This window comes from Thrips palmi, unplaced genomic scaffold (assembly GCF_012932325.1).
Source record: "Thrips palmi isolate BJ-2018 unplaced genomic scaffold, TpBJ-2018v1 HiC_scaffold_15, whole genome shotgun sequence".
Classification (NCBI taxonomy): domain Eukaryota; kingdom Metazoa; phylum Arthropoda; class Insecta; order Thysanoptera; family Thripidae; genus Thrips; species Thrips palmi.
The window spans coordinates 2864536-2888238 of NW_023144624.1; the positions used below are offsets into that span (position 1 = coordinate 2864536).

General features: G+C 58.6%; 1 protein-coding gene across 4 annotated transcripts; it reads left to right on the plus strand.

Annotated features, from left to right (window-relative positions):
* The first annotated feature begins 577 nt into the window (after positions 1 to 577).
* LOC117641383 lies at positions 578 to 21965 on the plus strand. 4 transcript variants are annotated; one of them, XM_034378650.1, is made up of 6 exons: positions 578 to 1077; positions 17448 to 17530; positions 17797 to 19820; positions 19912 to 20184; positions 20257 to 20436; positions 20554 to 21965. In XM_034378650.1, exons 3-6 carry the CDS (start codon positions 17814 to 17816, stop codon positions 21583 to 21585), a joined length of 3492 nt encoding a protein of 1163 aa, XP_034234541.1. In that variant the 5' UTR covers positions 578 to 1077; positions 17448 to 17530; positions 17797 to 17813; the 3' UTR covers positions 21586 to 21965. The 4 variants fall into 4 exon arrangements, with proteins under 4 accessions (XP_034234541.1, XP_034234540.1, XP_034234542.1 ...); XM_034378649.1 differs by lacking the exon at positions 578 to 1077 and adding an exon at positions 16311 to 16587; XM_034378651.1 differs by lacking the exon at positions 578 to 1077 and adding an exon at positions 16706 to 17081.
* Positions 21966 to 23703: the final 1738 nt, after the last annotated feature.

Consider the following 23703-nt stretch of genomic DNA (forward strand, 5'->3'; position numbering starts at 1 on the left):
GTTGTATTGGTGAAGTGGTACAAGACGCACTCATTAATTTCATTTTATCGAGAGATTTGAAATTACTGCCTTCTCTTCTTTAGTAACACTGTTGCATGTACTGCACACACTTCAGACTAATCCGCGAGTAAAAGAAAATTGTCAAAGCAAAATAGAGCAGCAGTGGAGGGGGGAGAGCGGGCTGGCGTGGAGGCAGGTGGGAGGGGAAGTCGGGCCAGGGGGAAACGCAGAGTTCTGCACAACATCACGACGGTGCCGCTAGCTCGCTAGCTGCTCGGCCGGCCAGGCCTGGCTCGGCTCGACTCGGTCTGCCCTCGGCTCCGCTCGGCTCGGCACCGAGTCCGAGTGGACTAGGGAGGGACCGTTTTGCCCCGCCGCAGCGCAGCGCTAGCCACACAACCGCACCGCACCGTTCCCCTCGCGGGGGCCTGGGGCTGGGCCTGCTTGGCCTGCTCGCTGCGCCGCGGTGCCGCCGTACTCCGCGCCACGCCGCCACGCCGACTCTTGGCACAGTTCTGAGTCCGTCGTCGAGTCCGTCGTCTCGTCGGTTCCGCAGCGGTTCGGCGCAGGTCGGCCTGCGACGCGGAGGACGACGCCGTGGTGTGGTGGTGGCAGTGGGGCGCCGCGTACCGCGCACCGCGAGCGACGCGCAAACCAAACAGCCGAGTCGAGGTGCAACAACACGACCTCCTGGGATTACTGAAGTACTGAAAGCCGTCAGCTGGCGAGTCCGTGGCAGCGGCGAGCGGCGGACTGCGGACTTGTCCCTCGACAACGCCGTCAAACGAAACTGTAACGGTGCACTGCACTGCATGCAGCAGGAAGAGAGACTAGCTCGCTGACAGATCGGCAGCTGCAGAAGTGGCCTGCTGGTGCGCCCGCGGCCGCCGGCCGCAACGCAGGCAGTCGCTGCCGTTGGGACTTCCCTGCTTCCCCGTCGGAATAATAGCAAACATCGCGAGTCGGCGGTGCAGCGCGACCGCCAAGCCGCCTATCGCCAACTGGGCCAGCTGCCGAGCCGAGGGCCGAGGCCGGGACGGCCGGGAGGAGGCCGAGCACTCCGAAATCCGAAAGGAGGTGAGTGACGTTGCCAGGCCTGCAGGCACGGCTCGGTGTTGTTTGCAGATTTGCCTTTTGCCTACGACGACGCTAGAGGCGTTTGCGCTGTGCGGGGTGACGGTGACAACGCGAGCCGGCCGTCATCGCACAGTGCATGCTGGCTCTCTCTCTCTCTCTCTCTCTCTCTCTCTCTCTCTCTCTCTCTCTCTCTCTCTCTCTCTCTCTCTCTCTCTCTCTCTCTCTCTCTCTCTCTCTCACCCGTACCGTAGCGCCCCACAAGTGCGACGGAGACGGAGGAGACGGAGTAGCGAAACCACTGTTCGAAATCGGCCTGCCGCCAAAACTGACTAGTGACACGTCCTTCCCCGGGACGGGCCGCGTGCCGCATGCCGCGTAATGGCGCGAGTTTTGAAACATTCAAACAACCGTCATTTATATGCATGAGTCGGGTGTACAGGAGGACAAGACCCACCCCTTTACCCGCCCGTCCGTCCGCCTGCCCCCCCCCCCCCTTCCCTCCCCCTCTCCGGCCGCCCGCAAGGACCTCCGCGCCGTCCTTCACCGCCGTCAACTTGGCCTGCTTCGCCCGCCGCGCGCGCAGAATATCGGATTATTATTATTTATGAATCAATCAGAGCGGCACGACCGCGACAGAATTTGGTCGGTTTTACGGGCGGGGCGGCGGGGCGGGACACTTTGCCCCCTGTCAGTCGTGGTGATGGACACGGTGACCAACATGGTGGAGGCCCACAAGAAGCAGGAGAAGAAAGGAAAGAAAGAGGCGACGACGGCGGCGACGACAACAACGACGACGGTGGTGATGGATAACTATGTTGACGATGACGACAGCGACTAAGACGACGACGAGAGGACGACGAGGATGACAACGAAGGGGAGAGAAAAGAAGCCCTCGACTTTAATGAGTGCGGTGCGCAGAGATGTGACGGTTCCTGACGCGCCGCCTTCCCGAACCGCGCGGGCCGACCGGGACAGGGGCGGGGGCAGGGGAGGGGGAGAACCAACGAACGAGGAGAAAATAGCCGGGCTGCGAAGGCCCAGGGGCGGACGTCGAAACGGGTGGGAGAAAGGCAAAAAGTACGAAAAGGTCGAAAGACTGAGGGAGAGAAAAATGAACGAGTCGGGCGGTCGGGGAGTGAGAGAGAGGGAGGGAAAGAGAGAGGGGGAGGGGAGGGGGAGACGACATGCCGAGGGTGGAAAAGGGAGTAGAATGCTCATGCGCTGGGTGCCGGCAGTGCCCAGGCAGTGCCCAGGCAGTGCCAGGGGCCAGGGGGAGTCAATAGGGGAGGGGCGGGGATGCTGGGGGGCCGGCCAGGCCAGGCCCGGCCTAGTCAACGCTTTAGCGGCCACACCTAATGCATACACAATGCCGTAGTGCCCTAATGAGTGGGGCACGTTACATTTCCGCCATATTTCTGGGGGTGATTTCCGATTGGCGCGTTGCTAGCGTTGCTTGCCTTGCTAGCCTCGCTGACGATGCCATTGTTGCACAGCCCGTGGTCGCCATGGCGACAGCAGTGGTTCTCCAGGGGCCTCCACGTGGGGCCGGCGCCGGGCCTCCGGCATTTCTACTCGTTCGCCGCGGACAACCGCGCATCCACCAACGACTTTTACTTTTAATGACTTGCCAATCGGTGGCGTTCGGTGTAGCATCGTGTTATTGTTGCATCGGGATGGCCCGTTGCCATGGCAACGCCATGGATACCCGGTGCTGACGCCCCCATCGATTTGTGCGCGGGTGTAGCGCGTCCCTGGTCCCTTCATCCTGCCCCCGCACCCTTGCACCCCCTGCCACCCCCGCCGCCGGCCCCCGCAGCCCGCCGCCTCTGCGCCCCTGCGCCCCCGCGCCTCCGCCGCGCCGCCCCCGCCGTGTCCCCTTTGGCTTGCCGCCCCCGCAGCCGGCCCGCCGCAGCCGCCCCCGCACCCTCCGCACTGGAGAAACACACTGGAGATTTCCACTTGTCCAGTGCGCGTGGCGGGCTGGCGGGCGCTGCGCCGGTGACCCATTCCCTGCGCGCCGTGCCGTGCTTGCCGTCCCCGTCACAGTGTGCCGCCGCTTCGAGCTTCGAGGAGGAGGCATTTGAACCGGGGCCTTTGGACAGGGCGCGGCACGGCGCGGCGCGGTGCCCGCGTCTGGACCAAATAATGGAGACGTCAGTTGCACGGACCTGCTCCACGCCATTGAAGCGTGCCGCCGGGGCCGCCGGGCGGAGCGCGGAGCAGGGCGGGGCGGGGCGGGCGGGGCGGGGCGGGGCGGGGCGGCGTCCGAATCGCCGCGGCGGGCGGGGTAGGCCGCAGGCCGCAGCCACAGCTCCAGGCTCCAGCGTGGTGACGAACGGCCCTCGAGCACGGCACGGGCCAGACGCCGGGCACCGGTCAACCAGGACGCGAGCCAGCCAGGGTGACGGAGGGCCTAGGGTGACGCACACCCAGACTGGAAGGATGGAAGCATGATGGAAGCCTTGCTGCAGGCTGGAGGCGCTGCACCGGGCCGCGGGTCGGCGATTTGGCCGCCAGGTGGAAGTACCAACATGTTCCGACTACTCCGCGCTCCGCACCGCACATCACCGGGTCCGCTCCCACTATTGGCGCGTGCTTTGGGACCTCGTTGAACCCCACCCCTTTCCGGCGGCTCCTACCTCCCGCCACCTTCGAGCTACCTCCTCGGTATCGCGGCCATCGCGGCGTCGCGGCAGCCGGCTGGAGTGATGCACCACGAGCTCTGCGGGGACCGCGCTGGTCGCTGCCACGTCCCTCTTTTCCTCTTCGTGCGCCGACAAAACTTAGTGCTGTCTCCCTCAGTCTTGATCCGTTTATGGCCCCGGCCCGCCCCGGCCCGCCCCGGCCCGCCCCGGCCTCTCGGCCTGCCGCCGACCCGAAGAACGAAGGCAAGCCGGTGCGAACGCGCAAGGTGCGGGGCACACTGCACACGCGGGTAAACCGCCGGAAAGCGCGTCGAGCGGCTAGGCGGCAAGGAACCCGACTCGCTCTCAGCCCTCCGGCCCAGTCGCCTCATTTCCGAAGGGCAGTTTCTTCGTCGGTCCGTCTCTCTCGCTCCGATACGCAACCCTTGATGAGTGCGAGAGAGACAGAGCGACGAAAGCGATGTTCGGAATCGGCCTGCAGCGGCAGGCAGGCGACGCGGCTTGTCTACCGATTGCTCTGGCCGGCCGGACGCCCGCCGGGTAGGCAACCACCGCGCGGCGATGCACTGCTGGCGGGCGGGTTGCCTACCCGGCGGTTCGCAGGCTGGACGCCGCCCGGCGGGTAGGCAACCACCGCGCGGGCGATGCACCTCCGCCGGGCGGGGTGCCTAACCCGCCGGGCGCTCCGGGGTGGCGGCTGGTATGCGTCGGGAGTAGGCAAAGCCCCAGGGGGCGCAGGCAGGCAGAGGGGGAAGAGAGGGAACAGTATTGGAGAGGAGTTGGAGGGAGAGAACAGAGAACATCACAGGGAGGACAGAGATAAACTGACGGGCAGACACAAAGGGCACAGACACACAGACGGCCGGGCGGGCGGCGGCGGCGCGGGCGGCGCGGGCGGCGGTGGGGTACAACGAACAGCGCTCTGCCCGAGCTGTCAAAGGGGCGGGGAGGGGTGCGGAGGGGAGGGGTGGGTTTCGGGTGTTTAGGGGTGGGGCGTAGACCCGGGGAAGGGGGAGGGGGCGCACTGGAATGGGGGCGGGGAGGGAAGGCATGAGCAAAACAGGAAAAAAATGGAAAAGGGAAAAAATAGGATGAAACTCAGCGATGGCTGGACGAAGGTTTGGTTATCGACAAGGGTGAAAGTGAGACACGGTCAATGAGGAGCTGGTGGGGCGGAGGTTCAACCCCCACCATCGTGCAAAATCATTAAGGCGCGGGAATATTTTTGTGATTTTAAAATGAGGGAGAGCGCGCGGTTGCCGCCGGCGGGGCTCCAAGCCCGCACCACCCGCACCCACTCTCACCGCCCTCCCCGCGCGGTCTGCACTGCACTCAGGCGAAGCTGGACGAAGGCGCGTCGCATGGTGTCGTAGATGCCGTAGATGGGCTGCTATTGGCCAATCTTCGCGGATTGCGGATTTCCATTTGGAAAGCTGGCTGTGGCTTTGTGGAGGGTGAAACATACGAGCAAAGCAACAGGACAGGGGAAGTGGCGGGGGAGGGGGGGATGAGGAAGAGAAATGATGGCATGGAACCAGGGGGTGAGAGGGGTAGGAGGTGCGGAAGGCGCGACTCCGGGGGGGAGGGGGCATGGGTGCGGGGGGCGGCCGGGGCCCGCAGGCCAAGGACGTTCGCGAACGATGCCGTGAGGAAGGGACTGGCGGGGCAGGGAGGGTCAGTGCGGAGCGGGCCAGCGGGGAGGGGCAGTGCCGGCAGTGCGGGGAAAAGGAAGGACAACCGCCACTTTGTTCGTCGTTCAACCCGCAAACGCCGAACAGCACCCAAACGGCGGCGTTAGCACGGCCTGCCAGCTTGCCTGCCAGCTTGCCTGCCAGCTTGCCTGCCAGCTTGCCTGCCAGCTTGCCTGCCAGCTTGCCTGCCAGCTTGCCTGCCAGCTTGCCTGCCAGCTTGCCTGCCAGCTTGCCTGCCAGCTCGCCTGGTCAGCCTGGGTGCCTCACCTCGCCTAGCCACCCCGCCCTACCGCCCCGCCCTGCTGGCACCCTAGTCATCTCAATCAGACCGGCGACCCAGAAGCTCAACCTCCCCATCCCCTTCTGCCCCCCCCCCCTTGCGCTATTCATCAATCTTGAGTGAAAACCATTCCACCTTACTCAGGGAACGCACTGCGACGCCTTGAGCTGAGCGCGGCCTCGACCCTCGGCCTGCCCGGCGTGGCGGCGTGGCGGCGTGGCCGCGGCGTTCACCGTCTGGTCGATGGGTCGTCGTCTTTGTCGTTCGGGTTGCGTGGCCGCCGCAAAGTGTCCATCGGCTGCGCGAGGCTCCGCAAGGCTTCCCAAGGCTCCGCCGGGTCGGGCCGGCCTGGCTCCCCCGACCCGAGGTCCGGAGGCAGCGCGGGCAGCACGGGCAGCGGAGGCAGCGATGGATAGTCTCTGCCACGAGTATAATGCTGCTCCTCCAGAGCGGGGACCCCGTCGCGGGGAGGCGAAGAGGGGGAAAGGGGGAGGGGTGTCTTCTTGCAGTAGCCCTTCTACCCGTTCGCCCCGTTCGCCCCACTGCCCTCTTTTACCAGTCGGGGTAGCTCCGGCCGGCGCAGCCCCACACAGCCCCGCGCCCCGAGCGGCCCGGCGCAGCAAGGCGCAGCAAGGCGCAGCAAGGCGCAGCAAGGCGCAGCAAGGCGCAGCAAGGCGCAGCCCGCAGCGTGGCAAAGGTGGCGGAGGCCGGCACACTGTTCAACAGCGGGACAGTGCTGTAAGGCGACGGAAATGGCGGACACGGGGCGCCGGGTAGGTGGGGGAGGGTCTTGTGGCAGGAGAGATGGAATTGGGGGGAGGGGAGGGGGCGCTCAAGAAGTTTGTTGTTCATTCTGAAAGTTACTGACTCGCGCCCGGCCGGTGGGATTGGAGGGGATGGGAGCGGTTGGGGGCGGCAGCTGGGGGAGGTAAGGGGGCTGGTAGCGGGGGCTGCAGCGGGGGAGGCAGCGGGGGCGGCAGCGGGGGCGGCAGCGGGGGCGGCAGCGGGGGCGGCAGCGGGGGCGGCAGCGGGGGCGGCAGCGAGGGCGGCTGCGGGGGCGGTAGCGGGGGCGGCGCGCCGCAGGGAGGGGGCAGCGTGCGCAGTGGGGAGGGGCCGAAGGGGCGGAGATCAGGAAAAGTGAGATAGAGCATGACCAGGGGCGGCGCGGGGCGCGGGGGGCGGCGCGGGGGCGGCGCGGGGGCGCGCGGGGCGGCGCGGGCCGGCCGGCTCATGGGTTTGTGAGACAGTGTAATAAGGCTGAACCTGCCGAGCCCTGCCGTGCCGCGCCGCACCGCGCCCTCCCTTTGCTTGGGGCTGCCGCTCTGATTCCGAGAGCCGTTTTCGTCGCATTTCTCTCTTGCATTCATGGGGCGTCCCGTATCGGTGCGAGAGAGGCAGCGACGAAAACGACTCTCGGAATCAGTCTGCTGCCCGAGAGCACGGCTCGGCAGCACTGCCCGCGGGTGCGCCCTACGCGTACCGCGGTACGGGGCTTTATGGGGTGCCAAGTATCTCGCTTGGCGTCGCTTCGCGCAGCTCTGCCTCGCTGCGACTAGCTGCGACTTTGGTCCAGCAGGATGTGGCTGGAGCCGGGCTGGAGCGAGCGGGACGTCTGCACGGCGATGGCGCGCGGCGCCGCGCCGCTCTAAAATATTGCATGAGCAAGGAGAACAAAATTAAGTTGGTTTGTCTGGGGCAAACCTTGACTTTACGTACAGTCGTGTCCCTGGGAGCCGCGAAAGAGTAGATGGCTCTGCGATGGGGAATGAGAGGTCTTGGTTGGGGGAAGGGGGAGGGGGAGGGGAGGGGCAGACTACCCCGGCAAACCACCCTGCCGCCGCCCCGCCAGTGTTCTACCTGGTCCTACCAATCCCCGTTGTTTGAATTTCTCATAACAACTCATGTGGAAGAGGAAGTAGGCTTGAGACAGCTGCTTCGAAAGAAAGAAAGAAAAATCTTTCTTTTTCTTTCCATTTCTCTCCTTTCTTTTCTCCTCTCTCCTTTTCTCCTCTGTCCTTTTCCGTGTGCCCATCCTGTTTTCTCTCCCTCCTCTCGCGTCCCCTGCCTCGCGTGGTGCTTTCCTCCTGTCCTCATTGTTCCCTTTAACTTCACGTGAAGGAACCTTTCCCTCTTTTGTTCATTTTGCGCTTTACGTTCGAGCTATTTGCGCGCCTGCCCCTCCCCCAATTTCCTCCTCCCCCCCTCTCATCTCGTCTTCCTGCGACGTCCTTCTCCATTCGTCCTTTCCCCCTAACCCCTCCCCCTCCCCCCTTCCCCCTGCCGCCGTGGCGCCTAGGGCGGGTCGGGGCGGCGCGCGGGGCTTTGGTAAAGTGTTGAGCTTTCACCCGAGGGGAGGGGAGGGGAGGGTGGAGTGGAGTGGAGGGCTGTTGCCCCTGCAAAGCGCGCTCCCCTCCCCCTCTTTCACGCTCACAACGACCCGGACGGATCGGATAGAGGTTGAGATGTGGTCCCCTTAGCACACACGCACACTCACACACACTCACTCACCTTGCCACGCGAATCGCGCGGCAAATATTATCAGCGCCTTGTCAAAAAGCTCTCTGCCCGGCTCTGCAGACCGATTCCCAGTGGCAGATCTCTCTCTCTCCCTCTCTCTCGCACTCGCGGGTCGCCCCGTAGGGCCCGTAGGGGTGCGAGAGAGACAGAGCGACGGGACCTCCCTCTCGGAACGGCGGGCCGGCGGGGCTGCTCGCAGTGTCGTCGCACCTGGCGCCACCTGGCGGCGGGGACGCGAAGCGACGCGAAGCATCCCGTATCGGAAGCCATCCATCATAGGGGAAAGCCACCCGGCCACCCTCAGAGGGAGAGAGAGAGAGAGAGAGGGTTGTTCACGGGACGCAGTTTAGTTCCCGCCTTTTTTGCGCCATTACTTTGCCGGGCGGGAAAGCCGCGGTGGCGGCACTGGCGGGGGGAGTTTGGACGAGTAAAACTTGTTTCACGGCCGCAATATTGTAATAACTTGTTAGGTCGAGGATGAAAATGCCTAGCGAGAATTCGAAGGAAATTAAAATACGAAGGAAAAAGTAGGGAAAGAGAGGGACGGTAATGAATATGGAGTCGAAGGAGAACGAGAAAGAGGGCGCGAAAGAGGACGACGAAAGAGGACCAAAGGGAAAGACTAAAGGACTGGGCTGACTGCCCTGCGATCACAGCAACACGCCTTGGAGCCTCCCTTTGCCTTTTCCTGAATATTCATCGCACTCTTTCGTATGACGAGGGAAACAAACCTGCAGGCAGCTTGCTCGCCCTCGGCACACCCTTACTTCTCCGGGCGGGAAACAAATTCAGTTCAAAGGATCCCGCGGAGTTTTCATTTCGGCTGCAGAGTCCGCCATCGCCACGCAGTGGGCTGGCTGGCAGTGGCGCGAGGCGAGGCGAGGCGAGGCTGGGCTATTAGCTGATACAGAAAACGACTCTGACTCTGATTCATTTTGGACTTGTCTCCCGTTTCGACGCGGGGGTCGAATAACCTCGACAGCCAAGAGGCGCTGACATTGGGGCCCACCAACACGCCAACATTCAGGCCCCCGTCAGCCCCAGGTGGGCCCGAAAACGGTGAGGTGGTTCGGTTCAACCTCGAGTTGCCTGGAAAGCCTGGAAAGTGCGTCTCGTTTCCATGGGAGAGTGATCCAAACTCAGATTCAGATTTACTCGAATTTCCGGAGATCAACTTCTCTTCCGTCTTTTATTTCTTTTTTGCGAGTGCGTAAATCCCCGTCCCCATCCTCCAGCCCTTCCTCCCTCCTCCCCTCCGCCACTCCGCCCCTCCACCCCACACCTCTGGCGGCATGTGTACTGTGCACTGTGTACAGGGTGAGCCCGGAATGCCGAGTATGTTTCCCCCAATCGAAATGGGGTTGGGCCGGTTGGGCTGCCTAGGGACATAGGGGGAGGGGGCACGCGGGGGCACGCGGGGGCACGCAGGGGGCCAGCCCGAGCCCGGCTCTTTGAATGCTTGAATCCCTTAACCGTGCGCTACGCCCCGCAACGCCCCGTGTGCCGCACTGCTAATCCACGACGTGCAGGCTAGGCCAGGCCGGCCTCCAGGAGGCCCTCGATCGCCGCGCTGCAGCGCTCTGGCCCCGCAGCCACCGGCAGCCACCGGCAGCCACCACGTACACCTTCTCCTATTTCTCGTCGCCTTGTTTTACAGCCCTTCTGACCCGGGCCGGGCCGGGCCGGGCCGCGCGGGGCCCCTTCCCCCGACGGCGTACTGCGCGTAGCCTCTCTATTTTCTTATTTCCGACTCCTTAGTGTTTTTATGTTCTTTCTTCCTCTGTCTTCCGCTGCCGGTGTGCCTTTCTTCTCTCTCCCTCCCTCTCTCTCTCTCTCTCTCTCTCTCTCTCTCTCTCTCTCTCTCTCTCTCTCTCTCTCTCTCTCTCTCTCTCTCTCTCTCTCTCCTCCCTCTCTCTCTCTCCTCCAACTTGTCCCTGCTTTTTCTCGGCCCGGCAAGCAGATTTTATTCTTAGCCTGTTTGTCCACACAGCACGCGCGTATAGAAAAAAAGAACGAAAACTAGTAGTCTCTATGTGAATCGGGTGGGACGATAAAAAAAGAAGAAAGAAGGCGCGCAACTTCAAACGACGCATCATGCCGTGCTATCGTCTGCGGGGCGGGGAAAGAACGGGGCGAGCGCGTTTCACTATTTGGTGGCTTCGGGATGGCTTCCGCCCCGCCCCGCCGCGCCCCGCCACGCCCCGCCGCGCTGCACTGCACAGCTGACCGGTTGTTGCTCCTGAGACATTTCGTGGCGCCCCCCTCCCCCGCCCCTCTCCCCTCCGCGATGCGGCGTGCCCGGCGTGCTGACCCTGTTGCGGCCGTGTCGCTCTAGCGTCGGGCCGCGGGGCGGCGCGCGGCAGGCCCACGGCCCAACGGCCGCACGGCAGGCCGGCCCGCAAAGTACTAATGTACTCAAATAGGCAGTTCCGACGCTGTCCGCCAGAGAGCGTTGCGTGCCGGCACCGGCGAGCTGCCCCCCCCCCTCCTTTCCCCTCCATTCCCCGCCCCCGCACCTCTTTCTTAATCCACTTCCGATAACTCCTTCGCTCTCCTAATGCTGTAAAGTGTTAATGTACACTGTTGGACGCTCGCGGCGACGCGGCGGCGCGACCGTCTCGCCGACATCCGGAAGGGGGCACCGCGACGCGACGCGGCGACCGGGAGGCGACGCGGCGACGTGTCGCGGGCAGTGTCAACTCGCGTGTCGTTTTCGTGCCGCGAGGTTGGCGTCGCCGGTGCGTGGTTGGTGGGTGCGGTGCGGTGCCCGCCAAAGGTTATTGGCATTCACTAATTTCCCACCAGTTTTGCGTTAGTAAACGTTTTCGGGTGCAAAGACTTTGAAACATGTGCGCTGTTTGCAAGATCGTCTGAAAACAATCATGGATCCACCAATTCACAATAAAAATTTGAAAAAAGTATGCAACCGGTTCTGCTTCTGTACTCCGCGCGCGAGAGCGCGACTCTGAGTGCCAACCTTGCGGACGGACTCCAAGCGCGAGGAGTATTGACAGGGCCCCCGCAGCAGACTGATTCCGAGAGTCGTTTTCCTCACTCTGTCTCTCTCGCACTCGTGGGTGACGACCTGTATAGGCGCGAGAGAGACAGACAGAGCGACGAAAACGACTCTCGGAATCAGTCTGCTGAAAGGGCGACCGACGAAGAAGACGACGGTTCGGCGCGCCTCGCCACACTCCCCGTAGCGCCCCGTAGTATGCGCACCGCACCGCACACTGCACACTTGACTTCCGCATCGGGGCTTCCCTGGAGGCCCTGGAGGCCCTGGAGGCCCTGGAGGCCCTGGAGGCCCTGGAGGCCCTGGAGGCCCTGGAGGCCCTGGAGGCCCTGGAGGCCCTGGAGGCCCTGGAGGCCCTGGAGGGACGCCCCGCCGGCCCGCCGCGTCCGCACCTGTTCTACTTGCGTCCAGATCTGACATTTTCACACGATCGCCTTGCGAGCCGCTCGTGGTACGGTACTCTTCCCCCCCCCCCTTTCCCTACTGTCGACCCGAGTCGAAGGAAGAAGGAAGGTTGGTGAAGGCGAGCTGTAGCTCGCTCTCTCTCTCTCTCCAACTGAAACCAAGGAGCAGGATGGGGCGGGGCGAGGTGGGGCCAAGCATCCAAGCACAGCCGCCTCTCTCTCCCTCCCCTCCCCTCCCCTCCCCTCCCCTCTCTCTCCGCTCCCTGACCCCCTCCGCGATTTCCCTCTCTCCGGGCGGGTCCAGAATGAATGAGGGAAAGATGGAAGTTTTTGAAAGCACCCACCGACAGCAAAGCAGAAAAAAAAGGGAATAGAAACAAACACAAAATCCGGAAAGAAAAGAGAGCATCCAGGAAACAACGATTTGGCCAATCAGAAACGCTTTCTTGCCATCGACCCCGGTCCTTTTCAAAAAATAAATAAACGGTGCGTCGCGTTACAGGGTCAAGCAACTCGCAGTTCGTAAACTGTTTTGATTTTGGACGGACCGGGGCGCTCTTGTCTTTTTTATGTCTTCAGACGCATTTCTCGGTTTTGTCTGTTCGAACATGAACGCGCAGACGAAGGCAATAGGCCGTGCGTGGCCGAGTAGAGTGGGACTGACTGGACGCAGTGTGACTCGCCGGCTCGCTTCGACTAGCTTCGACCGGCCAGCCACGCTACGCAAGGCTACGCTAGGCCAGCCCCCGGCCGCTTCGGATGGGACTCGGATATTGAGCGTGTTAAATATCGGACCCTTCCTGCACATGTGTGTGCATAACATGTACAGAGCGGGGCGGCGCGGCGTGGCGCGGAGCAAGGGCCCATGAATGAGGTGGGAACGTGCGGTGGTCTGTTGGTTGGCGGTTGCGTTTGGAGAGACGCGAGCGAAGCGGGAGGGAGAGGGAGCATGCGAGGGGGGAGAGAGAGAGAGAGAGAGAGAGAGAGAGAGAGAGAGAGAGAGAGAGAGAGAGAGAAGACGCATGACGGCGCGCCCCGCTCCACCCCGTGGCGGCGTGGCGGCGGGTAGGGGGAAGAGACGAACGTATTGGCGAAGGGCGAGGGGTCGCCCGTGGAAAAGAGAGGAAGTAGAAAGATAGAGAAAAACACAGGGCAAGTGGGGGAGAGAGGGGGAGGGGAATTGATTGAACTAGGGGTGGGGTGAGTACAGTAGATCCCTGGTCATAAGTATTATGGGGACACCTCAGTTACCCCAACCCCGCGCACACAGCGCCAGACCTGGTCGGACCTGGTTCACTAGCGCAATTGGGAAGGGGGCGTGGAGGTTTGGGCTCCACTTGCAACAGGGGGCTCGGGCTGCTTCGCTTGCCCCTTTGGGCATAACAAGGAACTCGTGTCGATTTGGCGCTTGGCGCCATTTGACTGTCGCGAGGGGTTTTGTTTGGTGTGTCCTGCCGGCGGCACCTCCCTCCTTGTGTACAGTGCACGTGCCGCCTGCACGTTTGCACGGCCCCGCGCGCCGGCCTGCATAACGCGTATCGTTCGCGACTTTGAAACTGATAAATGGGTAAATTAATTAAAATTTGCCTGATATTTAGCTCCGCTTGTTTTCTCTTAATTGCATTCCTTCGGCCCTCTCCTCCTGCGCCTTCCTTTTTTCCTTTTCGTGCTCCGACTCCGTGGCGGGCGTGGTGCAGGTGCGCACGACTCACTGTGCGACGCGGCGCCGCCACGCTCGGCCACGCCACGCCCGGCCACGCCACGCTCGGCCACGCCACGCCCGGCCACGCCACGCTCGGCCACGCCACGCCCGGCCACGCCACGCTCGGCCACGCCACGCCCGGCCACGCCACGCTCGGCCACGCCACGCCCGGCCACGCCACGCTCGGCCACGCCACGCTCGGCCACGCCACGCCCGGCCACGCCACGCTCGGCCACGCCACGCCGGCCACGCCACGCTCGGCCACGCCACGCCGGCCGCCACGCCCGGCCACGCCACGCTCGGCCACGCCACGCCCGGCCACGCCACGCCGGCCACGCCACGCTCGGCCACGCCACGCCCGGCCACGCCACGCCCGGCCACGCCACGCTCGGCCACGCCACGCCCGGCCACGCCACGCCCGGCCACGCCACGCTCGCCCGCTCACGCCCGGTCCCGCCAGCTCGGCCACGCCCGCTGTTGCCGTGCAGCGCCACGCCGCGTTTGGGGATGCAATTTATTGGTTTTGTTCGCGCAGTTCGACTCGTCCCGCCCCTCCTGCTTTTCACTATTTCACAAAATGTTTCCCGTCCATGCGTCTGTCGTCTGTCTGTCTGTCTGTCTGTCTGTCCGTCCGACTGTCTGCCTGCCCGTCGGCCGCGCAGACTGCCGCGCGGTTCCTCCTCTCTCTATAAATCTTGCCGACACTGCTCCGCGGCTCCGCGGCTCCGCGCTCCGCACGGCCGCAAAGCTATCACGCTCATTTCGATTCGGAGCGGGGAATTTGTTGCAGGGTATTGAGGCCGCAGTACTGACCCATAGCAGGCGCAGCGCGCAGCAGGCGGCGCGCCAGCTCCCCCCTCCCCCCTCCCCCTCCCCCTCCTCACCGGCCGGCCGGTCCGCTCGGGCCGTAGGACTGCCGGCCTGCTGCCTGCCGCCTGCCTGCGTGGAGCCGAGCCCAGCCGGCCCGAGCCCCTGCGGAATGGCAGGTAGGCAACCCGTGTGCAGGCGCGCGTTGCGGGTTGCCTGGCCGGCCCCGCAAGGCGGCCGCCAAAGCGCGCGTCGCCTCGCCGCTCTCCCTGTCCGTCCGCCTGTTCGCCTGTCCGTCTGTCTGTCTGCCTGTCCGTCTGTCTGTCGGCCCGCCTGCTTGCCAGCCCGTCTGTGTCCGTTCGTCCGCCCGTCCGTCCGCCCGGCCATCCGCCCGGCCGTCCGCCAGAGTGTCGGGCTGGCGGTGTGGCGGTCGGCCTTCGTCCCACGCCACTCTGATGTGACTATGTGTGCGAGTTGAAACAAGCTATCTTCTTGCCGAAACCCTTCGGGCCGACTGGACTTGGGCAGGCTGCAGCCTGGCCCGGCTGGGCCTGGCCTGGCCAAGGGCCTGGCTCACTGGGCTGGGCCACCCCTCCCCCTCCACTCCCCCTCCCTCCACCACCCCCATGCCGCCACCTTCCCCTGGCCAGTGGGCGCCCCAACCCAAAGTTGCTGCCTTGCCCTGCCTTGCCCTGCCGAGCCCTCCGCCCTCCACCTCGTCCCTCTTAACTCATGTTCCCTTTCGCGTCCTCCATATCGCACTGCTCCTTCTCCTCCTTCTCCTTCTTCTTCTCCTCCTTCTTCTTCTTCTCCTCCTTCTCCTTCTTCTCCGTCTTCTCCTCCTCCTTCTCTTCTTTCTCTTCCTTCTCCTCTTTCTCTTCATTCTCCTCCTTCTCCTTCTCCTTCTTCTCCTTTTTCTCTTCCTTCTCCCCCTTCTCCTCCCCTCTCCTTCTTCTCCTCCTTCTTTCCTTCTTCTTTGGTCATTGTCCGCCAAAGGTTCAAGCCCGCGGTGCGTTATTAGACCCACATACTGTTACGTCACGCTCCTCTGACCTCCCCCGTTGCCCCCTTCTCCCCACCCAACCCGGTCCTTATCCGTAGAGGTAAAACTCGTCACCTGTTTCGCCTGGAGGGAACCGGTCTGACACCCGCCCCCTAAAGTAACTACGCTAGGAAAGGAAAACCATGCAAGTTTTGTTTTTGCCAGTTTTGTTTTTCAATTTGTGTCTGTTTGACATTTGCATGGACTAAGTGTAACAGCGGATGTCCCGGAGGATTCCTCCCCCGTGGGGTCCCGTTGGCGTGGCGAGGCGTGGCGCGGCGCTGTACTCCTCAAAGGACATTGTTTCCTGAATGAGTCCTGCCGGGCCGGGCGGGACTGCGGCCCTGGCGCCTGGCGGGACTGGACGGCACGCCGACGGCACACCGACGGCACACCGGTGGCAGCGCGACCAGCGAACTGCCGCACTTGTTTTAGGAGCCGCGCACTCAGAGGCCCTCAGGCCGGGCCTTCTAATGATCTTATCCGTGCATATGACCGCTGACCGCGCGCGCGGGCCGCTTGAGATGCACTGCCGAAGCGTGAAGGACCTCTTGGCGGTCCTCAAGGCCCTAACCGCCCCATCGCCGGCCCCGCCGGCAGTGCCCCAGGCACCTCGAAACACCGCTTGAGGTCCCGCGAGTGCGTCGCCGCCCTGAAGCTCATTCACGCCAATGGGGCTTTCCGGGCCGGCACGCGTCCGGCTCAGAGGTGGCCAATCTCGGAACGACGAGGTACGGGCCGCTCCGGCCCACTCCCTTCGGTGCAACTTTGGAACGGCAAAAGGGACCAAAGGGCTCTGCGTCCGTCTCCGTCGCGCCGGCGCGGCCTTGCGGCCTTCGCCGTGGGAGCGACGAGGAGCGACGAGGCGAGCGCGAGGCTGCCTCCGAACGGCGCTCTAGCACAGTGGCGATGTAGCTAGAGGCTAGGCTGGCGCTCTGCTACGCCGTGCTACGCTCTGCTCTGTACACCACACTACAGGAAGAGAGGGGCGGGGAGGGGAGGGCCCCGCGGGGTGGGGTCGGCGCTGTGCTGCGGCGGCGGCAGCGGCGGCGGCGGCAGTGGCGTAGCACGCCCGTCCCGGCCCGTCCGTCCCTTGCTTGGGTTGAGTTCAGTTCAGTTCGCAGCGAGCCGCCGACCGCGCTGCTGGTCCGGTCGTCGCCGCGCGGCTCGCTCGCTGCCTCGTTTCACCACCCTACTGCCGTCCCGTCCGTCCCGTCGCTCGGGGGGTCGGGTTTCGCCCAAATTATTGATTCCGGATTTTGGAGAGCAATTAACCGAAAGCCGGCCCAGTTGAGTCCGGCCGTTAACGAGTTGGACCTTAAGGCCAGTGCCTTAACCGCCGCTGCCCCCCCTCTCTTCCCCCTCCCCCACCCCTTCGGTGCTGTCATCTGGACGGCCCTGGCGCGGTACGTGTCTCCTCTTGTTCTTCTCCGCCCGCTCGTATTTTTAATCTGTTCAAATGGCGGTCCTAAACCCTTCAAGACGGTTCAACTCCGTGCAAGACGAGTGAACAGAGAAAGGGCGGCCGAAACCCCCTCGGTACCCCTCGGCCCAGAGCCAGGTCCTTGTTCGGCCCTTGTTGAAAAATTGCGCGGAAGGAAGGCAGGCCGCGCTGTCTGCTGTCTGCTGTTCTCTGTTGCCACATTTCCCGGTCCCCGGTCAAACTTGATTGGTGTGCTACTTGGCGCCACAGCCGCCCCGTTGCTTTTGTTTCACAGGGGCGGTTGGCCCTCCTCTTTTTCGGCTTCCTCGGGTCGAGTTCAAAATTTACGTTCTGACTGGATTTGTTTGTCGCCTGGCGCCTCGCCGCGGACATTCACTGTGTGTAATATGTTTATTTGGGGTTGCTTTTAAACGCACTGTGAGGTTATGTTTCCAGACCTGTCAGACACATTTATCTGTAAGACTAATTTAGCGGCCTTAATGCTCTTGTTCTTGTTGTGTTTTAGTTTTTATTTAGATTTCTGTCGTGCTCTACAATTTGAGATTTAATGAATGGTTTTGCATACTGTCTCGAATATTTGCAAATTACATTCATCTTGTCTGACGGAGACTAACATTAAGTCCGCATTTGTGACCTAGTAATTTTATATTATAAGCATAATTTTGAGCAATTTTTAAATTGGTTTCCTTTAAGTTGTATTGGACTTTCCCTTTGATATCAATACAAAACTATTTTTAAATGTCCAATCTCATTGTACATACCCCTAGTCTGAAAGGAGTTCTTGTTTGCGAGGCTTATCTTTTGTTTTCTTTTTCTGTTTAGTGACCAAATTGAAGACTGAAGTCGAATTTGAGATAACCTGCCATGCCCACACGAAAGCACCACCGGACCATACATTTTCCCTAGTAAGTACACATGTGATAGATGAGTGGAAAATGCGGCTATTATTTTGCTTGCTTCCGCTTAAGGTTAAATTCTACACATTCATGCTGAATGTTGGAATCAAATCACTCATTTTCTTAAACTCAACCTATTTATTATAAATATTATTTATGCAATCAAAGTTTTTTGAATAATGGAGCTTGTGGCGTCCCAGCTTTGTGTGCACTTGTGCTTTTTTTGGCATCAGCAGTAGAGCATAGTTTCTTATGCTGTGTTGCTGTTTGTCTAGGTGGTACCGGCCGGGCCATGGATGCAACAACAGGAGACCGGGCGGGGGAAACCTCTCAATCTGAGACTTCCTTGCCGGTCACTCTGCCTGTTCCTGCGCCTGCGCCCGTCCCAGCACCTGCACCGCTGGTGCCATCCAACTCAACCACAAGCCTCTCCTCAAAGCTGGAGGCTGACCAAGTTAATGTACCAACCAAATGTGTAGACATGCTGGGTGATATTGTTTCAGAGACAAATGGGAAGGTGGAGGTGGAGCACATAAGCCTCAGCTCTGCGCAGGGTCAAGAAGAAACCAGTACTTGGCCCGGGGATGTTGATGATTCAGCACTGGAAGAAATAAATTTGGTAAGGCAAGACAAATCAAGAGATCAATCAGATGTGCCAGACCAAGAGGTGCAAATTTCTGGAACTGACAGATGGTGTGACAGTGAAGCTGTTAATACGCATGACCTAACAGCTGCTGCAAATCCTCACTCAATAAATGGCAACGGCGTGTGTGAAAGTGAAGCTTCTGCAGAAACCGCATCGAGCCCCAATGTCCAGTCTTTGGTGAAATCTGAGACAACTTCTCCAGAGAAAAGTGCAAAGAGTGTAATCTTTGAAGCTACTGAACTGCATTGTGGTTCATTGCGAACAGTGCTTGCAAATGGTCATGTGAACTCCACCTCACCAAGTATAACAGGTGTAGGGAGTTTGATTTCGAGTGGTTTGTTAGAGAAGCTGGAAGACAGTTCTAAGGGTCTTGATGAACAAGAGGCACTTATTGAATCTCATGACCGATCTGATGGCAGTGATTCAGGCCTAGGATCTGAATCTGCTGAAGCCCTTTCCTCCAACTCGGCTGATGAACTTTGTAGTGGAACAGCAAGTGATACAGAATCATTCTTTGCGGGAACTCATTCTGGAAAAAATTGTTCTTCTACTGTAGGTGATGAGATTCATATCGGTGAGTCTTTCTCTGCTTCAAGTAAATTATTTGACCAAAATAATGCCATTATCACTCTTGATCCTGAGCAATTTAATGCACAAGTATCAAATTGTGTAAATGGTTCTTCTAAAGGAAGTAATCTAATTGAAGACAAAAAGTTGACTGTATGTGAAGAACAAAACCCTTTAGTGAATGTTTATAATAATATTACAAGCTCAAGCACACAAGAAGTAGACTATCAATCACTGTTGTGTGAGAAGCCATTAGAAATTAAGAAAATAACTATAGAATCGGATCATGAACCTTTGAATGAAGCAGAGAATTCAACCCGCAAAGAGGCAGAAGAACCCCAGTTATCTCTAGAAGATTGTGGTAGCTTAATTGGAGTGGATGCAATAGAACCTCATGATTCAAAATTAGTTTTAGAAAATAAGAAATTCACTGAAACCTGCAAAGGAGTTGATGTGAACTTTCAATCTTCACAAGATGCTTTTGCATGTGATAATCTCGACTTAAAATCTTGCTGTGACAAGACTTCAAGAGAAGAAAGTGGTATTGGATCACCCTCTGTGGGAGAAGCAATGCCCACTGAGTGTATTTCTGAAACAGAAGCTTTATGTGATGATAATATTCCTACGTTTGATGATTTACAATCGCCTCCTGGAGAGACTGACATCAAAGTTTCCCTGGATGAAGAGGACAGTGATGTCCCTTTACAAACACCAACTGTAATATTAACACCAATTTTACCAGAAGACTTCAGCATGAAGGCCAAAGGACCCGAATCTGTTTCAACTATGATTTGTCAGGGAGATGACAGTGTTGATATTGGCTTTTCTGATTCACACCAGAAGACTGAATCCCTGACCTTGTCATCTGAGAGTAACTCTGTGGAAGCTATTGCTGGTCCAAGTGGAATCAAACAAGAGATGACAGAAGAGATAAGGACCATAGAGAGAAGGAGTACGCTCAAAAGGTCAGCTTCATCCTCTTGTGAGGGTGAAACTCAACCTAAGAAAAAGAAGTCAATAACCTTTGACTCTGTCTCTGTCTTCTACTTTCCTCGAACACAGGGCTTCACTTGTGTCCCTTCACAGGTAATTATTTTTGGCATAAGGCAACAGGCCATTTTTAACATGAGTGACATTGTCTGACCGTTAATGTATCACTTTTTTTTTTTGTTTGCAGGGTGGATCTACTCTTGGAATGACACAAGAGCACACACATATGCATCGGTTTACCATGGTGGAGCATGCTGTGGAGCAGCGTCGTGCTCACCGTAACATGCTACTCCAGCTACGTCAGAGTCCCGATCCAACTCGACCAGAGGAAAGTGCAGCTTGCTCTGTGCAGAGTGGTAATGGTGGTGGAGATGAATCCACTGATGATTCTGATTCAGAGGAGGAGCAGAGTGAAATTTCAGAAGAGGAGATGGATATGGATGGATTTTATTTTCTTCAGGTATGTTGACCATTTTTAGAAAATTTATGTGGCTAGTAATTATTTTGTTTTAATGTTTTACCCTATTTACAGCCTGTGCCAACAAGACAGAGACGTGCGTTATTGAGACAAGCTGGTGTACAGAAAATTGATTCTGATGAAAAGGACGAGTGCCGCGATATTCGCACATCCCGGGAATTCTGTGGTTGTGGCTGTAAAAACTTTTGTGACCCAGAAACCTGTTCTTGTTCTCAGGCGGGGATCAAATGTCAAGTAAGTAATTTGAAGGTTACATGCAAATGATAATGCTGATAGTCCTCAGGTACTAGCAGTAGACATGAACCATCTGTTCTAAAATTAGACTAATGTTTTTTTTTTCCCTTTCTTCAGGTGGACCGTCTGAATTTCCCTTGCGGCTGTACTAGAGAAGGATGTGGCAATACCTCAGGTCGCATTGAATTTAACCCAATGCGAGTTCGAACTCATTTTATCCACACCTTAATGCGTCTTGAGCTAGAAAAGAAACAACAGAAAGAAGATGATGAACTTAGGAGGCAGCAACAATGGACAAACCAAATCTCATCTGGTGGAAGTGATGTTCCGGATGCCAGTTCTTCTTCAAGTGCAGAGGTAGATTCTTGTGCAGATGTAGGTTTTGCTAATTCGCAGAATGCTGAAACCTCTTTACCGAGTGATGATCAATATTTTATGGGAGGTCAGCAAGGGTACACCCAACAGCCAATGCAACAAACAGAACAGCAGAGGAGAGTGCCAATGTTTGTAATGAACCAAGGTAGTTTTCAGTACTCACAGTCTGGGAGCAATTACAATGCAGCCCAGGGTGCGAGTTACTCTGCCTCTGGGTCATTCAACTATTCTAATAGTCAAAGTTCTCAAGATGTCAATTATCAACAGCAGCAATTCAATTTCCAATCTTACCAAAGTTCTTCTCTACCCTCAATGTCAAACATAACAGGAAATTATAGAAATAATATGTACAGGGAGCAGTGTCCTGGTAGGCCAGGAGATGCAAACTTTGTTAATGGTGTGTCATGTCAAGAACAGCAGCTTGGATTGTATGTAAATGAGCCATGTGAGCTGCCAATTCAAGCTGCTGAGGATGACTCTGCTTCATCAGAAAGTTCCAATGTGGGCCAATATACAGCTTTAAATTCGGTCTGTACTTTAAGTAATCAGCTTGAGCCATATTCAAACTTATTAGGGGGCAGATGTCAGTATGCAACATCTCCCACTGAGGGTGAAAGCAGACCGGCTGAACTGATGGAAACAGGTACAGACGGCTCTCAATCTAGTGATGGTACAACAAGGGAGGCTGGTCTTTCAACAAATCCTCCAGAAGACTGTGATGAAAACTTTGGTGAAATTATTAAAAAGTCAATAGTTGAAACAGTGTCTGCATGATGCTGGTAGACAAATTTTATGTCTTTTGGATACAAGTTTTAATTTTAATCACATTTCTAGTTAATGATTTAGTATTGATTGTATTCCCTGTATTATATAGTCTTTATTCTTACTATTCTTATTATGTACTTTTATTGTTGTAATGTATTTTTAAACCATATGCTGCCATTGATGGTTTTAATTTATTGTTTGAAGTGCTGCATTGCAGTGCCAATGGAGCAACCACATGAAGTATCCATTATGCTATAAATTATATTTTAATCATTGTTTTATCTCTTTTATTAGATGAAACAGTATGTGATATTGTATGAAATTTTTGGTCTGTTACAAAATGTTAGATACAAACTCATACTAACAATAAACTTTGCTGTTATAATTTATGTTTTTGTTTACCTGTGTTTTTTACCCACTCCTTGTTTGTCCCATTTTTGCGCCTGGACACCCAAAATAAGGTCATACCATTCCATCACGAGTTATACCAAGATGTTAAATTGCTCAGGACAGGACAAACCAATGCCGAGATCTTTTCAGCCAGGCCTGTCAAAAGAAGATGGTTTGGTTTCGAAATTGAAGTTGTAGATTTTCAATGTAACATTCACCAAACGATGGAGACCATCACTCGGGCTGCATGGCTGACTTGGTTTGCGTAGGTGTAGGGTGGGCATAGGGGGCAGCGGGCTCCCGAGCGTCGTTCCGTCGCTCTGTCTCCCTCGCACTCATCGGGCCCATCGCAGGGGTGCGAGCGGTGCGAGAGGGACAGCGCGTCTCTTCGGAATCGCTCGGCAGGGCTGGCAGGGCCTCCCCCTGATGCCGCCACGCCGCCCCGCTGCGTGCACAGAGGCGGCCTACCCCTTCCCTTCCAGATCACTTGCGCCGCTCTGATGAGGCCGCGGCGGTACATACTGCATAAGGAGGGGCCGATGACCCTGTCACACCTAAAGCCCCCCTCCCACTGCCGTGCACTGTGCGCCACTGTGCGGGCGGCGCACGCACTGGGACAGACGCAAAACGGAGTACGACAAAGTAGTATAATGGCGGGGCGTAATATTCGTATGCAGTGTACCTTGTTACTCGAGCAAAAGGAGGAAGGGGAGGGGGATGCGCGTATTCGCCCTGGGCCCGTCTTGGAAAATTCCTCCGTGCCCACGCGTTGTATCGCCGCCCCGAGACCGAGGTCGTAAAAGGAGTCATGGCCGGAATATTTACTGTGGCAGGCAGTTCGATAATTTGATGGATTCTTTGAAAGAAAAAAAAGAAATTGCGACACGGGACGAGTTTCCAATGTGTTGACAAGAGCTGGCGCAGCTGGTTGAGAGTGCAGCACGGTGCGGCACCGAGGCTTGGAAAGGGGGGAGGGGGGGGGGTCCTTCTATTCCTAGCAAGCGGCCAGAGAAGCGTCAAGAAGAAGAAACTGGCCGGGGGAGAGAGATCCAAGAGAAATCCCGAGTGGCGCTGCACCGCTGCAGTTTTGCAAAATGAACTGAGGCTGCGGCGCCACCCCGTGCAGTGGGGACGGCGGGACGCGGTGTCGATTCTGGAATGCGCAACGGAACCTAGTTAGCCCCGATGCACTACACTGCGCCCGGCCCGGCCAGCCCAGGCAACCCAGGCCATGCTACACCCGCAGCGACAGCGACACCTAACGGTCTGGGCCCGCGGCCGGCCCGGCCCCCGTACCGGGTGCGAGAGAGAGGGAGAGACGGCGTTCTGCCGCCCTGCCCACCGAAACCGAAAAGGAGAGCACCGTGCAGCGCGGCACCGAGGCCCCAGCGAGGAAGCCTCGCGGACGTACATGCGCAGGGCGACGGTCATGGCGACGGTGCGGAGTTGAGCGTGTTTTGCGTGACTGTACCCACCCGGGTACCTACCTGAGTACCTCCACGCCGCGCCCTTATCAACGGGCTCATCGACCAGGCGGCGTCGGGCTGCGCGTCGCGGCGCGCCGTCACCTGCCTGTTGCCATCCATTGCCATCCCTCCAGCGGCGTAGGCGGTGCTTCGCGGCGTGCCTCGCGGTGCCGGGCAGGGGAGGGCCCCGCACTCCGCAGCGAAGCCAGGGCGGAGCCCTGCCGCCAGGGAAGTCCCTCCACCACACTCACGCGCCGGCCGTTTTCAGTGG

Bases quoted from the DNA above. Each gene is read 5' to 3' on its own strand.
- LOC117641383 (XM_034378650.1), top strand. From the start codon at position 17,814: ATGGATGCAACAACAGGAGACCGGGCGGGGGAAACCTCTCAATCTGAG. The intron at 20,185-20,256 runs GTATGTTGACCA...CCCTATTTACAG, and splicing joins ATGGATTTTATTTTCTTCAG to CCTGTGCCAACAAGACAGAG. The intron at 20,437-20,553 runs GTAAGTAATTTG...CCCTTTCTTCAG, and splicing joins AGGCGGGGATCAAATGTCAA to GTGGACCGTCTGAATTTCCC.